General features: G+C 42.2%; 1 protein-coding gene across 1 annotated transcript in view; it reads right to left on the bottom strand.

Moving 5' to 3' along the window:
* Nucleotides 1-8,342: 8,342 nt before the first annotated feature.
* Nucleotides 8,343-16,619, bottom strand: part of KDR (kinase insert domain receptor) — a 52,795-nt gene continuing 44,518 nt past the window's right edge. The window contains exons 23-30 of the mRNA XM_061584228.1: nucleotides 15,813-15,935; nucleotides 15,593-15,704; nucleotides 13,993-14,092; nucleotides 13,457-13,562; nucleotides 13,207-13,358; nucleotides 10,188-10,284; nucleotides 10,003-10,091; nucleotides 8,343-9,633 (exon numbers count right to left, since the gene is read on the bottom strand). Of these exons, the coding sequence (XP_061440212.1) occupies nucleotides 9,420-9,633; nucleotides 10,003-10,091; nucleotides 10,188-10,284; nucleotides 13,207-13,358; nucleotides 13,457-13,562; nucleotides 13,993-14,092; nucleotides 15,593-15,704; nucleotides 15,813-15,935 (993 nt within the window). The 3' untranslated portion in view covers nucleotides 8,343-9,419. The remainder of the gene's footprint in view (nucleotides 9,634-10,002; nucleotides 10,092-10,187; nucleotides 10,285-13,206; nucleotides 13,359-13,456; nucleotides 13,563-13,992; nucleotides 14,093-15,592; nucleotides 15,705-15,812; nucleotides 15,936-16,619) is intronic.

Raw genomic sequence — 16,619 nt, forward strand, 5'->3', positions numbered from 1 at the left:
ATATCAACTGAAATTTGAATTTTCGCCAGTGAAAACCAAACTTGGGCCCCATCAGCACTGCACATTTAAAACAGTATTATACCACTATAAGTAGTCATGGCTTCCCCCAAAAGAATCCTGGGAAGTGTAGTTAGATAAGGGTGCTGAGAGTTGTTAGGAGACCTCTATTCCCCTCACAGAGCTACAATTCTCAAAGTGGTTTAACAGTTAATCTTATTCCCAGGGAACTTTGAAAACTGTAGCTCTGTGAGGGGAACAGGGGTCTCCTAACAGCTCTCAGAGCCCTTGACAAGCTGTACCCAGGATTCTTTGAGGGAAGCAATGACTTTTTAAAGTGGTAAGATACTGCTTTAATTATATAGTGTATAGTGCAGATGGGGATGAATAAGCTCACACTCCTATTATTTTTGATTTCTGGGGGAAGCCACTTAATCCAGTTGTTGAGGGCCAAGGCACATGTGATGTTACATGTTGTTTTTTAAAGTCTCAAGAGGGCACCCAATTTGCTTGGAGCAGTATCTTTGGGGGTGGGAATGTTTAACCCCTTTTGCTCATCATTCCCCTGATTTCCCTGATACATACCAGGCCAGGTTGGATGGCAGAAATTTTACCATTAACTGTCCTGGCATTCAGCAGCAGAACTTTTACACCCCAGGGCCTGAGTCACATAAGCTACCAGCACACAGATGGGAGATGAGCCGTTAGGCATAGTGACCAACATATAAGACATAAGCATTTGCATCTTTTTCTTCTTCCAAGTTGCTCAGGGCAATATACATGAAGTAATCCCATTTTATCCTCACAATAACCCTATGAGTTGAGGTAAGTTAGGATAGAAGATAGCTACTACACATTATTACCTAGCAAGCTTCATGGGTATGGAGCAATTTGACTATAGGTTTTTCACCTAGCTCAGTGTTATACTCTGTTTGTGTATTTTAGGACAAGGTGTGTACAGAAGTGCCTACAATTCAGTCGTAGATTTTTCATGCAGTTTAAAAAATTTTTTTTCAGAGAACAGGCTAGAACAGGCTTATGATGGAACACATGCAAAAAGGGATGTGAAACAGAAATTGGCTGATCTGTGCCTCCCTAGTCCCACATGACTTTGGAGACAACAGCAGAAGACATCTTGCTCCTATGAGCAGTTCATTTACATATCATTATTGTTGTTGTTGTTACTGTTGTTGTTGTTGTTGTTGGTGGTGGTGGTGGTGGTGTCCAGGCAGGGGTCTACTCTACCTACTGCTCTTAACAAGAAAAGGAGCTTATATAGTGACCGGCACTTTCTGAGACATGCAGCATTGCCATTTTAGAATGGTGGCTGGCTCATTGTTTTGGGCTGCTAGAGATCAATCATCAATCAATGTTCTTTGTTCAAACATTCTAAATCTTCCACTTGTGAAAGCCCCTTTGCATTGTGGCTGCCTGAATAAGCTGCTAGGTTGCAATTCTTTATGTTTGGGGCCCATCTGGCCTGTCATTTACAAGTTCGCATATCTCATTGTGAACCTGATAGGGTTAACATCTCATTACATCTGTGTGAGGATTATGCTTTACACTCCATAGCTTTGTGGTAACAAAAGCCAAGCTTCCCAAAATCCCATTAAACAACTTCTTATCTCAGATGCTGAGATGCTTATCAGCACCATATGTTAAAGGGCTCCTGCTAGTTTCCAAAATGACCCCATGAAGGTATTCTCAGGATTTAATCAGCCTGAAATGCTGGAGGGATGAGATTTAAATAACAGTTCCCAGCCCAGCAGAACCCAAGCCAAAAGGGGGAAGAATATAATGAGGGAGTTCTCTCAGAAGTTTTCTCTCACCAACTGGGCACATAAATAAAAATATGCATGAGTTAAGTATCTGCGTTCAGCCTTGTTTAAGTTGCTGTTGCTAAACATTTTCTTTCCACAGCAAAGATGTGGTTCATGGTAAGTTAAGCGAGTTCTTTCACAACATATCCAGTTAAGACAGACAGGCTGTCCTTGTTCGTTTGAATTGCTTAGGGGGAGATCCATCTCTCTCGTGCACAGTCCAAATGCTGTTCAAGTGGAGTTTTTTATATGCATCAATTATGGGTTTTGATGATGAATTGAAAGTTGCTGGGCATTTGAGCAAAACTTCCATTGCATTTTTTCTGAACACTTTTCTGAAGACATCACACTTGTGATTTTGGAAAGTCAGTGCCCTGGGAGAAGGCAGAAGAACCATCTTCATTGCCAGAATGTTGTATGACTCTCCGAGTCATAGACATCAAGGGTCTGACAAGGTTTATTGCAGATCTGCAGTGAATGAACCAAAATGTTAATACAGGATGCTCCAGCTGCCCCTAATTAGAGGAAGTGACAGTTCCTATTTTCTGGCACCTAAGTTCAGCCCCTGGCATCTCCAGGTGAGGTTGGAAGAAACCCTCTCTGAAACCCTGGATACCTACTGCCAGTCGGTGTTAATACTGAGATAGATGGACCAACAGTCTGATTTCATATGAGGCAGCTTCTGATGTATCTATCCCGGATAAATCACTTTGCTTATTTTTATTTATTTATTTATTTTATTATACTTGTATACTGCCCCATAGCCGAAGCTCTCTGGGTGGTTTACAGTAACTAAAAACATTAAAACAAATACAATTTAAAACAGATCTTATAAAAACAATTTAAAACACAATTTAAAAATTTAAACAGTATAAAACACATGCTAAAATGCCTGGGAGAAGAGGAAAGTCTTGACCTGGCGCCGAAAAGATAACTGTGTTGGCGCCAGATGCACCTCATCAGAGGGATCATTCTATAATTTGGGGGCCACCACTGAGAAGGCCCTCTCCCTTGTTGCCACCCTCCGAGCTTCCCTTGGAGTAGGCACCCGGAGGAGGGCCTTTGATCTTGAACGTAGTGTATGGGTGGGTTTGTATCGGGAGAGGCATTCCATCAGGTATTGTGGTCCCAAGCCGTGTAAGGCTTTATAGGTCAAAAACTATAGGTCAAAATTTTGCCTTTTAGGAATGCCTTATGAAAAGTTTGTTAGTGTGATTTGCTAGCATTGTAATGCTTTAGCACAATGTTCTTCAACCTTGGGTCCCCAGATTGTGGACTACAACTTCCATCATCCCCAGCCAGCTTGGCCAATGGCCAAAGATAATGGATATTGTAGTCCAACAACATCTTGGGACCCAAGGCTGAAGAACAGTGCTTTAGGATTTAACTCCTATTCAGAGTCTCTAGAACCAGGAGTGACCAATGTGGTGCCCTCCAGATGTTGTTGGAATCCAACTCCCATCAGTCCCTATCAGCATGGCCAATGGACAGGGATGTGGGAGTTGTAGTTCAACACATTTGGAAGGCACCATGTTTGCTAGGTCTGCCCTAGAAGTTAAATCTCTGACTGGATGTCTGTGTTTTGTCTATAGCATACATAAATGTAAATGTGTATGGACAAATACTAAAGCACCATGCAAGGCACACTTCCATTTCACACACTGCAGCTGTTGAGGTATATTTTGAGCTGTTAATTACATCATAGTGTATCCAAGTAAACGTGCATAAGATTGGGCTGTACATGTCAACAATTCCTCCCAAGCCATTATGCTCTAAAACACTGGAATGAGATAATTGCCACATGAACTAAAATCCCCAAATATATCAATTATGTGCTCTCTGTCATGAGTCAAAAATATTTGGACTGAGTCGACTATACATTTCACAATAAATTATTGTATAATCTGACATCTGCTGAGCCAGATGTGACCCAACTGGTGCTTCGCCAAAAATACCAGTTCGAGAATATATATATGTAAGTATTTGGAATGGCCAGGTGCCTTTCCATGAAAGTGCCTAAGAAAAGAACTGTAGATGAGTGCTAAACAGAGCAACACATTTTCTGACTTGTTCCTGAAAATGGATTGCATGTAAAAACAGAAGCAAGGCCAACTTCCTTTCAAAACCAGGTGTGAAGTTATTTCTTAGCATGTCTGAATTAATTCAGACTTTTTTGGGAGTGGGTGGATTGCTCACTAAAAATCTGAATATGTAAATAATCTGATTTTTTTGGCTCATTGTATATGAAAACCGGCAAGGGAAATGCACAAAATGGAAGGGAAATAAAATGCACAGGGAACATGCCTGCTATGATAGGCAGAAATATTTGGAGTCGGCTGTGAATTTTCCACATCTTGGGACATTTTCAGTCTGGGGCTTTGGCTCAGAGTCATTTCTATTAAAAGCCCAATCCTGTGCATGTTTACTTAGAAGCCCCACTGCGTTCAATGGAGATTAGTCCCAGGTAAGTACACATAGGATTGCAGCTTAACAGTTAGTAATCTCTTCACAGTACAGTTCTCCTGTCTCTTTAGGCTGTTTGTATAGCTGGCTGACTGGGAGCTACTCTACGCTGCCAGAATTTGCAGAAAATCATAGAATAGTAGAGTTGGAAGAGTCCAACCCCCTGCTCAGTGCAAGAATCCAACATACCTACCAGCCAGCGTGTACGTGAGGAGTGAAACATATCACCAACCACTGTGTTGCTGACAAACAAAAGTTTGGATTTTTGAAACTGACTGGCAAGGAGGAGCAGGCGGTGGTGATGGCTGTTTGGGTACTTGCCTGTTCCTCCAGGTTCAACACATATACTGGTATCTAAATAGGAATGACAAAAATAATAATAATAAATTTTTATTTGTTAGTCGCCCATCTGTCTGACTTAACAGACACTCTGGGCGACTTACACAATATAAAACACAATTTAAAACATATTCATACAACAGTCACCATATTAAACAACAATACATCTAAACCACCTGTTAGTAATACAACATAATAGCCTAACCCACCCCAGAAATCCCGTAGGCCTGCTTGAATAACAAGGTCTTTAAGTCTCGACGAAAAGCCATCAGGGAGGAGGCATGTCGAAGGTCAAAAGGAAGCAAGTTCCAGAGGGTGGGGGCCATGACCGAGAAGGCCCTCTCTCTGGTCTGCACCAGCCTAGCTGTTTTCACCGGTGGGACCGAGAGAAGGTCTTGTGAGGCCGATCTTGTTTGGCGGCATATTTGGTGATACTGGAGGCGTTCCTTCAGATAAACTGGGCCAAAACCGTTTAGGGTTTTAAAGGTTAATACCAACACCTTGAATTGGGCCCGGTATACAACTGGCAACCAGTGTAGCTCCATCAACACTGGGGTGACATGATCCCGGCGACGGCTTTGCTTTATTAAGCGTGCCACCGCATTCTGTACCAGCTGCAATTTCCGGACCGTCTTCAAGGGTAACCCCACATAGAGCGCATTACAGTAGTCTAATTGAGAGGAGACCAGGGCATGTATCACTCGTGGAAGCAGATGTATAGGAAGGTAGGGTCGCAGCCTCTGTACCAGATGAAGTTGGTACCAGGCTGCCCGACTTACTGCAGATACCTGGGGCTCCATGGACAATTGAGAGTCCAAAATGACCCCCAGGCTGCAGACCTGGTCCTTTAGGGGCAATCTCACCTCATTAAACACCAGGTCAAAGTTTCCCAACCTTCCCTTATCCCCCACCAGTAACACCTCGGTCTTGTCGGGGTTCAGCTTCAGCCTGTTCTCTCCCATCCATCCACTTACGGACTCCAGGCAATTGGACAAGGTTTCCACAGCCAACTCTGGTGAGGATTTAAACGAGAGATAGAGCTGCGTGTCATCCGCATACTGGTGACACTGCAGCCCAAAACTCCTGATGATAGCTCCCAGCGGTTTCATATAAATGTTGAATAGCATGGGGGTGAGGTTAGAGCCCTGTGGCACACCACAATTAAGGGGCCAAGGGTCTGAAACCTCATCCCCCAATGCTACTCGTTGAAATCTGTTGGAGAGATAGGAACGGAACCACCGTAAAACAGTGCCTCCCATTCCCAATCCCTCCAAGCGATTTAACAGGATACCGCGGTCAACGGTATCGAAAGCCGCTGAGAGATCCAGGAGGACGAGGAAAGTATGTTCTCCCCTATCCAACGCCCTCCTCATATCATCCACCAGAGCGACCAAGGCTGTTTCAGTTCCGTGTCCAGTCCTGAAGCCCGATTGGAAAGGATCTAAATAATCTGCTTCCTCCAAGTGTGTCTGTAACTGTTTAGCCACCACACGCTCAATCACCTTGCCCAAGAATGGTAAATTGGAGACTGGGCGAAAGTTGTTTAAATCTTGGGGGTCAAAGGAGGGCTTTTTCAAAATAGGTCTTATCACTGCCTCCTTGAGGGCTAATGGCATTGCACCCTCCTCCAAGGACGCATTAACCATTGCCCTGATCCTTTTGCCCAGTCTCTCTTTACAGCTTACAATGAGCCATGAAGGGCAAGGATCAAGCAAGCAAATGCAATGACTCCAGTCCAATAGTGCACGAACCTAGGAACTGGAGCTGTGGCTAGGTGCGCATATTATTATTTATTATTATTTATTAAATTTATATACCGCCCGACTAGCAATAGCTCTCTGGGCGGTGAACATAAAATAGCATAAAAATACAATGAATAACAAAATAATACTAAAATACAATCAACAATCCAATACAATAAACATTTTTAAAATTAAATCAGTGTTTAATAGCCTTCTCTGACAACAAGCAATCTCATGGATCAGCTACTTGACGGAGGAAGAGCAAGGTCTATGAAATCCGTCCCCCATCCCGCTTCTTATCCTGTACAGCTGATTAGCACTATTGCTGATGCCATGTGGTTAATCATATGTACCTCACAGCAAAAAAGATTGCAAGCCTTTGAGCAGGAGCTGCTGGCACTTTTGGGGGGCATTGTTTGCTGTTGTACAACTCCCATTTGTTTTATGCTGCTGAAGTTTCTGATGGCTCTTTTGTGTTGTACACTATAATGCATTCCTGTGCTGTGACTCCAGAGCCTAGAAAATCTGCGGAGCATGGCACTGGTCCCCAAATCCAACTTCTTGAAGAGCTCAACTTTTATTTAAAACAGAAAGAAACTTACTATCCCTCATCTAACATAAATAATTAAAATGCTTGAAAGTGTGGGGGCAATGCCTGAGAAATAAGTAACATATCAGTGTCTCAAGAAGCCCTTTACCTTCTTTGTGACTAGAAGCCTGGAGAGCCTTGATTCTTGTAGGGAAGGGGTGGTATTATTTAAGACAGCCTTTCCCAACCTTCGAGTCCCCAGATGTTGCTGGACTACGGCTCCTATCATTTGTGACCATTGGGCATGCTGGCTGGGGCTGATGGGAGTTGTACTCCAACATCATCTGGGGACCCAAAGGTAGGGAAAGGCTGCTCTAAGAGCAAGTAACTCTCAGTCATTTCTACTCTCAAAGTAAACATTTGAGGTCAGAGTTAACGCCAGTATTTTGGGAACTCTCAGCCACAGCGCCATCAGTGGGCACCCCTTACTTAGTAAGGGCCGGACAAACTGAGATTCCTCTTAGGCTGTATCTGATCTTATTGAATACTCTGTGCAAAATGGAAATGACGGCACCGTTCGGGCAGTGGACCTTCTGCTTTTTTGGGAAGCCCTGGCATGTGCAGAACTTTGGAGAAGGGCCGTAGGTCAGGGGTAGAGTACCACCTTTGCACGCAGAAGGTTGCTGGTTCAATCTCCAGCATCTCCAGGTAGGGGTGGGCATGTCCATTACCCAAAACCTTGGAGGGCTGCTGCCAGTCAGTGTAGTCAAGACTAAACTAGATGGATCAATGGTCTGACTCCATATAAGGCAGCTTCCTGTATTTGTATGGTTGCCACCCTTTGGAGCCAGCCTTACTTCTGGTGTGAAAGTGAGTGTGCCTCCCATTTTTAATTCAGATCTTCTCCTCAGATTTTAGTGTTCAGCTGGACACATGCGGTGGGATAAATGGAAATATGGGAAGCAACCCTATAGCTAGTGGCAACTGGTGGCTCCATGGCAGTGGAATCCATTCCACAGTTTAGTCCGAACTTTCAAGGAGCTGTCCAAGGTCATGCTCCTTGGACAGCTCCTTGAAAGTTCACACAAAACCCTGGAATGGATTCCACTGCCCCACTGACATGAAGCCACAAACTGCCACTGCCTACAGCATCTATACTGCAAACAGTATATGGTTTCTATATTCTTTTGTATGGTATCAGACCTCTGCTTGGTTCATTGTTTTCAAATTCTCTTCTATTTGATTTCTGTTTTGTACGTTGCTTTGAGATTCTCTGAATATAAAGCAATGAAGAAATTTTATAAATAAATAAAAAACCACCACCATTTTTAACGACATGCTTGACGCGAAATGCAAATGGTACATTTTTCATTATTGATAATATATATTTATTTCAATAATATATTACATTTCTTTCTACACAACCAAACTATAAATACTATTTGTGCCATTTTTGATAATTCATAGGTTCCCAATTCTTGAAATATTGAACCAATATTGAATAAAAAAATACAAAAGTAACAGCAGTCAAAATATTTTCACAATGTCTTTTTTTAAAAAAAAAATCTTGTTATTTACAGCATATGTTGTTAAAAACTCTGGGTAACAAAAACACAGAAAACTGTCCAATAATTCCTACTTTTACAAGTATCAGTAATAACATCTGAGCAGCTAGTTATGCAACATGTCAGTGATGAATATTGACAACATTTGCTGGGTACATTGGGTGCTACACATCAGGGATCCCCCAACCACAGCAAGAAACTTGTATATCAAGAGCAACCACACAGTGTTTATCAAATAAACAAAGATCACCGAATCATAAAGCAAAACTCTGGATTCATTCAGCCAATTCTATGTATTGACTAACCCAAGACAGAAAAAAATCTATTTCAGTGTGAAACATTCATTGATAGAACCTCAGTTGATTAAGGCCTTCCGCTGATCAAGGCCATGCAGCCAAAACACGATCTTTTTTAACAAAAGGGATAGTCACTCTACTCTTCACCAGTTTGGTTCAGGAAATTTAGACCGAAGGTCCCTTTAATTGAAGATATATATATCTGAAAGGGTTCAACAAGACCAGCAAACTAGCAATAGCATCTTCCTGAAGACAGATGCCCAGAGACAATAAAGGCACTACTGAAATTGAAAATCCAAAGGATTCTGGCGGAACACTGTTGCATGTTTGTATAGCTGCATAGAAAAGCAGTGTCAAGGTCACTGTTCATGTACATCACAAAGGTCACCATGCTCGCTTTGTAATCAAACACTCTAAACACATATAGTCATGGCAGCAAACAGTGCTTGGTGTCAACTGATCAGCTTCCAAGCTGTCCTGAACGCTGTGTTTCGGTCCAGTATTCCATGTAGCACTTTGTGTCCTCATCATCATCAAAGAAAATGTAGAGATGCACATACTTTTTCCAGTCCTCTCAATGTAGATGTTCTGGGCATCACATACCACTGGCTGAAGAAAAAGGCAATGTTTGGCAAAAGTCCCAGTTATTCCTTATTTTGGAGGGTTTCTTAAACAGGAGGTGAGTTAAGAGGTATCACAGGGCTATATGCCAGTGTGCAGCAAGTCTGAGAAGCATTCTCCCTGAGAGTCAAAAGTTCTGTTTCCTCACCAGAGTAAACTGTGGTGTCCATGTCATCTGAATGATATCCTGATTGGTAGCCACTTGTTGGATTTGATGCTTCGGACATAACAGACTCATTACTTTTACTGGAGACGAGGCCACTTCAAAATAAAAATACAAGATTAGTGATTCCACATCAGTCACGGTCTGCAAGTTTACTCCTGTTCAGCCATTTGTTTTGCAGATAAGCATAGACCACCATTCCATCAGACTACAGCACTGGAAGTGATGGGAAGCTCCATTGGCTCTGTTGAGAAACCAGTTGCCATTTGGCCGCTCTTCTCCCCATACTGCTTCCAATCAAGTTGGTCATTATATATAATTTTAAGTACTGGTGCCTGAGTTTGCTTGTTTACCTTTTCAGCTGTGGGCAGGGACTGTCTTTATACTTGTTTTCCCCCCAGTGGCCAGCTCTGTTCTAAATAATTCTGAAATGAAAACGTACATTATGTTTTCTGGTCCAAACTTACCTAAAAGGCAACATTAGTTGTTCAGACTTATCTTCTAGTGTCTTTAGCTCTTCAGATGCAAGAATCATCCCGCTGTCCGTCTGATTATCCTGAAAGCCCCCCAAAAGACACAAATTGATTGATCGATAAAAAGGCACAAGAAGGACCAAACAGCAGAAACAATATCAAAGGCCATATGGACTTACATCTTGAGCCACTGTTACTGTTGGTTCTATAGGCACATCTTCAAAGGTTTTTACACTCACAGGACGGCTTTTTCTTTTACTTCCTTTGCGATGCTGACTGGAAAAGACATATATTGCCTTTGTCAGTATTAATGTAGTTAAGGGGCTGCCAATGCTTTTGGGCCAATGGGTACATTTGTTCCTTTGAGAAAGTGTTGTGGGTGCCAGACACAAAATGGTTGTCATGGGGGTATGGTATAACAGAAAACAGCTGCCCTGGGGGCATGGCATAACACAAAATGGCTGCCACATCTCAAACAGCAGAAAGAGTTGGGATCACAGATTGGTGCAGGCATGCCACTCCTCCCAAATCAGCATCCCCACCTACACCAGCCACCTCTATACTCATTCAGAGAGATGGTCTTTGCATCTCACTTCTGTTCCAAACAGAAGACAGGGTGGGTGTCAAGTATTCCATTGAAATGTGGGCATATTAAAGGGGACATGTTCAATAGAGACCAGCCAGTACAAACAGGAACTGAGCAGGAAGAGCAAACAGTCTCTCATGCATTGTGGATTTTTAAAGGAATATTTACCGAGATCTCTTGTGAGCACCATAGGAGGTACTAGTGCTATGGTGCTGTGTTGGCAACCCTTGATATAGCTAATAGAAGTGCAGAGAGGATGTCTGAACCTGCTCTGGCTTTTCAATACCATCATCTGAAGCCAGGGATGTACAACCCATGACCCCCTGAGCCAAGTGCAACCCACCAGGGGCCAAATAACCCTCCTGGTTTTGCTTCCTGTCCAGGATGCAAAAATAGAGAGCTGCTAAGCACTCAGCATGTAACAATTTGTATCTGTGTTTGGCTTAGTGGATCACAAACTGTCCTTTCTTGAATTTCCAAATATCCATGAGTTCAGGGAAAGTGTCAGATCGAAAACAATATGCGTTAGGACTGACTAGGTATTTCTCTCCAACCTGAATCAGGGTGTGCTGTTGGTGACCTGAATTGGTCTTGAGTCATTTGCAGTGAATAGAGACCCAAACTTTTCACCCCATTTCAAACTTTGTAAATAAGGTTTAAGTAGTGGCTTGCAGGATTGTGGCTTGTGCTTAGGGCAACCACTTCAGATGGCCCATTTGCCAGAAGCATGTTCTCATCCAGGCAGAAAAATTACTATGACTGATTCCAGAGCACAGCATGTGTATGAAACAGCCCTTTTTTTCTTCATCTGTTGCTTTCTCTGTTCAGTATTTTATTTTCATTTTTAAATGTTTAAAAGTTTGCAGACAAACCGTTTCAAGCAAAACAAAACAAACAAACAAAACAACAAACAAAAGAGCCTGGATCACTCTTGCAATTTTTCTATTTGGAAGGTGCCTCCAAGAATCCTAACTCGGTTGAACATTTCACAACTCGCTTTTGCCAAAGGCTTTTCTCCAAAGAAAACCATCTGAACTGGAAGAGTTCCTAACGCTGTGATGATCAACACTCCATATTCCCATTTCAGAGGACCCTAAAGACTACCTCCATTACCAAAGCAATGCACCAGAATTTAACATTGACAATTAGCTTATAACTGAAGTTGCCCATGGCAGATTTGGTGATGATCTGAGAATGGCCCGTCTCTGATGGACAAACCAGAAAAGCTCTTTCTAGGAGCAGAGCATTTGAATCAAAGGCATATTGAGCTGCTAAAACATTATCTTAGGCCTTTGGGGGGGGGAAATAAATGCCTTTAAAAACAATGAAGGCTCATATGCTCTACTAAGCATCTTTTAAAACTATAGCTGTACAGTGACTATTCAATTTTTGATACTTTAGAAATGAATAGTCTTATAATGCTTCCTTTCTGATTATTTTTCTCACCAGAATAAAAAAGAAGCTGGAGGTCCCTTTAAAAAGGGAACATTTAGGCCTCTTGGGATGTTACCTGGCAGGGCTGGCCTATTAGACCACATAGAGGGAGGATGGTCACACAGGTTACCAGGGCAAGAGGGTGGGCCGAAAGAGCTGGTTGGCCCATTCGGCATTCGTTTCTTCTTGATTGGCTCGGGATGTGTGGGGATCTTCTCCCTTTTCCTAGTGTGGGGTTTGGATGTTCCAGCCCACTTGGATTTCTCTGATAGATTCAAGCTCCATGACTGGCTGTTGAGGCTGCAAGACCCTTGCCCAGGGAGCGATGTGGCTGTTGTGCTATCTCCTTCCTTCCCTTTGTGAATGTTATGCTCCAAAAGAAGTGCTTGTGAGTGGCATAAGGGGATCTGAATCCCTGCTGATAAGGACGGCTGGGGAGAGGCAGTAGCAGGGATCGTTGCCAGGTGTGCCACTGAGGCTGATCGGGACAGGGGATTCTGACATCGGTCTATGCGTCATGAATGATACACGAGTGTGTGTCATTTATTTATTACATTTAAATCCCACCTTTCCTCCAAGGAACTCATGGTTGCATACATGGTTCTTCCCCCTCTCCACTTTATCCACACAACCCTTGTTGAGGTAGATTAGGCTGAGAGACAGAGTCTGGTCCAAGGTCACCCAGTGAGCTTCATGGCTGAGTGGGGATTTGAAGTCTGGTCTCCCAGGCCCTAGTCAGACACTTTAACAACTGGCTCTCTTTGAAGTCATGAATTCTGTGTGTCAGTGGCAGGGGAGTGACATTGTGGGCACAGTCCCTGATTGGTGAGCTGTGGCAGTGTTTACGGGGCTGCTGGGGGCATGCCTGTCATTTTTACACTCTTACACAATTTTTTTGTATTTTCTATTTGGGTGCTTCCTCCTGTCCCTCCTGAGGTGGATACACATTGGACACAGTGGTGGCACATCCCCATGGTAGTGGTGCAAAGTGAGCATGGGATTGCTCTGTAAATATTGCAACCTATTGAATATGGCTAAATATAAATAATGAGCAGCATGAATGCCTTCCTTTTTCTCGTCACTATCCCCATCATCACCACTTTCAAAGAGAAATCTGGGGGGGGGGGCACAGCGGAAATGCCTAGCAGCCCCAGTGGAATGCTCATTATACTACAAACCTCATTTCTAATGTGCTGTCATAATGGAACTGAGGATCACACACTTCCTCTTCTTCCATGCAGGAAACAGGTGAGGTTGGCAGGGAGAGTCCAGAATCCTCTTCTATGTTCAGCAATGGAGTTTGTGGAAGGACAATATAGTCCTTACCATCCTGATGAAAAGATGCCAAAATAGATTTTAAGTTACAGGATTTGTGGCTGGAAATAGCTAATTTCCCCCTCACAGAGTTGACAGCAGTTTTTAATGTACCTGACGAGCATTTGCTTGTAATACATTTCCCAGATGCTCCACTAGATCTGAGAAAGTTGGTCTTTGTTTGGGTTCCCCATGCCAGCAGTCCAACATTGTCTGATACCTGGAAAATAAGACCACAGTAACAAAGTTACAAAATAAATATGTCCTAGAATGAACCTATTCCACTTATTATGGATAATAATCATTAGAACAAAGCAACAAGCAGGTCAATACTGTACTGCCAGAGAGAAAGAAAGAAAGAAAGAAAGAAAGAAAGAAAGAAAGAAAGAAAGAAAGAAAGAAAGAAAGAAAGAAAGAAAGAAAGAAAGAAAAAGAAAGAAAGAAAGAAAGAAAGAAAGAAAGAAAGAAAGAAAGAAAGAAAGAAAGAAAGAAAGAAAGAAAGAAAGAAAGAAAGAAATTCCTGTGGTTCCTTCTCTCCCTTTAGTAACAAAGCCCACTGACCACCAGGGGCTGGATAAATATGAGATTTTTTTCCTGGCCCACTCCCAAGTGAGTTGTCCACTTCTGTTTCCACCAGTAAAAATTCTTACATTTCAGGTGTTGTATATTCTGGGGCCCTCATCCTTGTTCCCTCTTTCAGTCTTCTGCAGAATTCCTCATCAATCTTTACACCAGGGTATGGCGAGGCTCCTAAAGTGACAGACAGATTGCCTTTTAGGAAGGTGCTAAAATTGGTGGCTTTGTCATTCAGTTAAATACATCCATTCACTGAAATAAAAACAACCTAAAATGGTACAGGATCACTTAGACTGCAGAGAATCACTTACATTGGATCAGGAAGTATGACTCTTGAGCAACATGCATAGAATGTTCCTAAAATATCTGGATATTTGATTTGAGTTTTGCTTTGCCAAACTATCCATTTCCAACCAGGAAGAGAATGTTTCTGCCACATGTGAGTACCGTTGCACTGCAATAGCAAAGTTTGCTTAGACAGATTGGACAGCTCAAGCATCAAGAAAATTATACAATTGCTTATAATCCTGTGAATATACCCATAGTAAAAGGCAGATCAAGTTTATAAGCAATTATTTAATTATCTTGATTAAAGAGAATTAATCTGGATTGTAATCCAAAATCATAATGGGAAAGTGGAGAATCGTATTCAGCTAAGTCCTACTCAGTGTAGACCAATTGAAATTAATGAACCTATATTAGTAATGTCTACTAACTTCAATGGGACTACTCTGACTAACATTGAATACCACCCTTTTTCTATAACTCATCCTACATCCTCACCTTACTCAATAAAGACTACAAATATAATTTTTATTAAATATTTGATAAACATTAACTAGTTTGCCTGCAATTATGGAGATGTTTGTATGCATCATAATTATTTTATTTATTTATTATTTAATTTGTATCCCGCCCTTCCTCCCAGCAGGAGCCCAGGGTGGCAAACAAAGCACTAAAAACACTTTAAAACATCATAAAAACAGATCTTAAAATACATTAAAACAAAACAGCGTTAAAAACATTTTTAAAAAAACAACTTTAAAAAAGGGTTAAAAACATTATTAAAAAACATATTAAGCAATTATGAAATGTGATTGCATCCAGTAATTCTAGTATTAAAATTTGAGAAGTTTACCATGCAATTGTAAAGCAAGGAGGTGGAATCTAAAAGGCAGTTTAATTGCCCATCCAAAGCCTTGCCAGGGTTTGGGCCACAGGGTGGAAGTGAGTTGGAAGGAGTGCTCTTGTGTTCCTCTGCTTTGCTTTGCTTTAAACAGATTCCCTCCCATTTGGGACCAACGGTAGGAAAATTACTCAGAGAGACTTGGAATAGCACTGAGCTGGTCTAAATCTCTCCCTGGCTTGTTGGGAGATTTGAGAGAGCTTTGGATCCAAGCCATTTCCAAGTGGTCTCCCAGCACAACCCTGAGGCATCCCTCCAACATTTTTTGTTTGGCCCTTCTGACATTGGAGTTCTAACACTGGTTGGGCCAGGGTGTCAGAAGTTTCAGTGGTGGCAGTGAGGATGATCTGACATTGGATCTCCCTCTCTAATGTCAGAGCTTTACCTCCAATTTTGGAGAAGGAGATCCGATATATCCTATGGCCCCTGGGATGCCCTCTCAGGGATCATAGGACTTCGCCTTGAGTGAGCAAAGAAACGTGGCTTACCTAAAGAAAATATCTCCCACAGCAGCACACCAAAGGACCAAACATCACTTTGAATCGTGTATACTCTGTCAAAAATGGTTTCCGGTGCCATCCACTTTAGGGGTAGCCTAGCCTAAATGTTCAAGAAACAAAGCAAGAGAAAAGGAAGCATTAAAGCATGTTGTGATATCACTAGTATCTTTTCCAATTAAATGTCAAGGTCTCGGAGAGTGAAACTTACATCTCCTTTCCTGACATAATCTGGATCTCTGTAGATATCACGGGCCAATCCAAAATCACAAATTTTTACCACATTGTTATCCGATAGGAGGATATTGCGAGCTGCCAGATCTCGGTGGATACACTGCAAGAAGAGGAACAATGGGTCTATTATTTGAATTCGTCCAAACAGGTGCACGTCTTCACAGCTTCATTAACTGTGTCTCAACTGGTATATTCTTCCCAAAATTTCACTCCCTGTGGAATATTAAAAAATATAGGAACATAGGAAGCTGCCTTACACTGAATCAGACCATTGGTCCATCCAGTTCAGTACTGTCTACACTGATTGGCAGCAGCTCTTCAGGTTTTCAGCCAGGAGCCTCTTCCCGCCCTACCTGGAGATGCCAGGGATTGAATGCGGGACCTTCTGCATGCAAGTCTGATGCTCTTCATCTGAGTTATGCCCCTTCCTGAATGCCCCATTGGGATTTAAATAAGATGCAGCTTAAATATTCTGTTTCTGTTGAGGCACAGTTTTCAGTACCACCTCTGAAGATTGATGAGGGAAGATATTTGAAAACACATCCATATTAAAAACAACAACAACACACCTGCATTTGGGAAAGGTTATATGACAGGGAAAAGGCTTCCATGTATAGGAATACTTTGACCTGGGAGAGCTTTTAAATAAGCAACCCCTTACAACCATCTTGTGGAGGTAAAGCTTTACAAGAGAACCATTTGGAAACTGTTATTAATATATTTATGCAAGAATACATGTAACCACATGCTTCACTGATTGTACATACATTTTGCCACTTCTGCT

Source organism: Rhineura floridana, chromosome 9, assembly GCF_030035675.1.
Source record: "Rhineura floridana isolate rRhiFlo1 chromosome 9, rRhiFlo1.hap2, whole genome shotgun sequence".
In the NCBI taxonomy this organism is placed as follows: domain Eukaryota; kingdom Metazoa; phylum Chordata; class Lepidosauria; order Squamata; family Rhineuridae; genus Rhineura; species Rhineura floridana.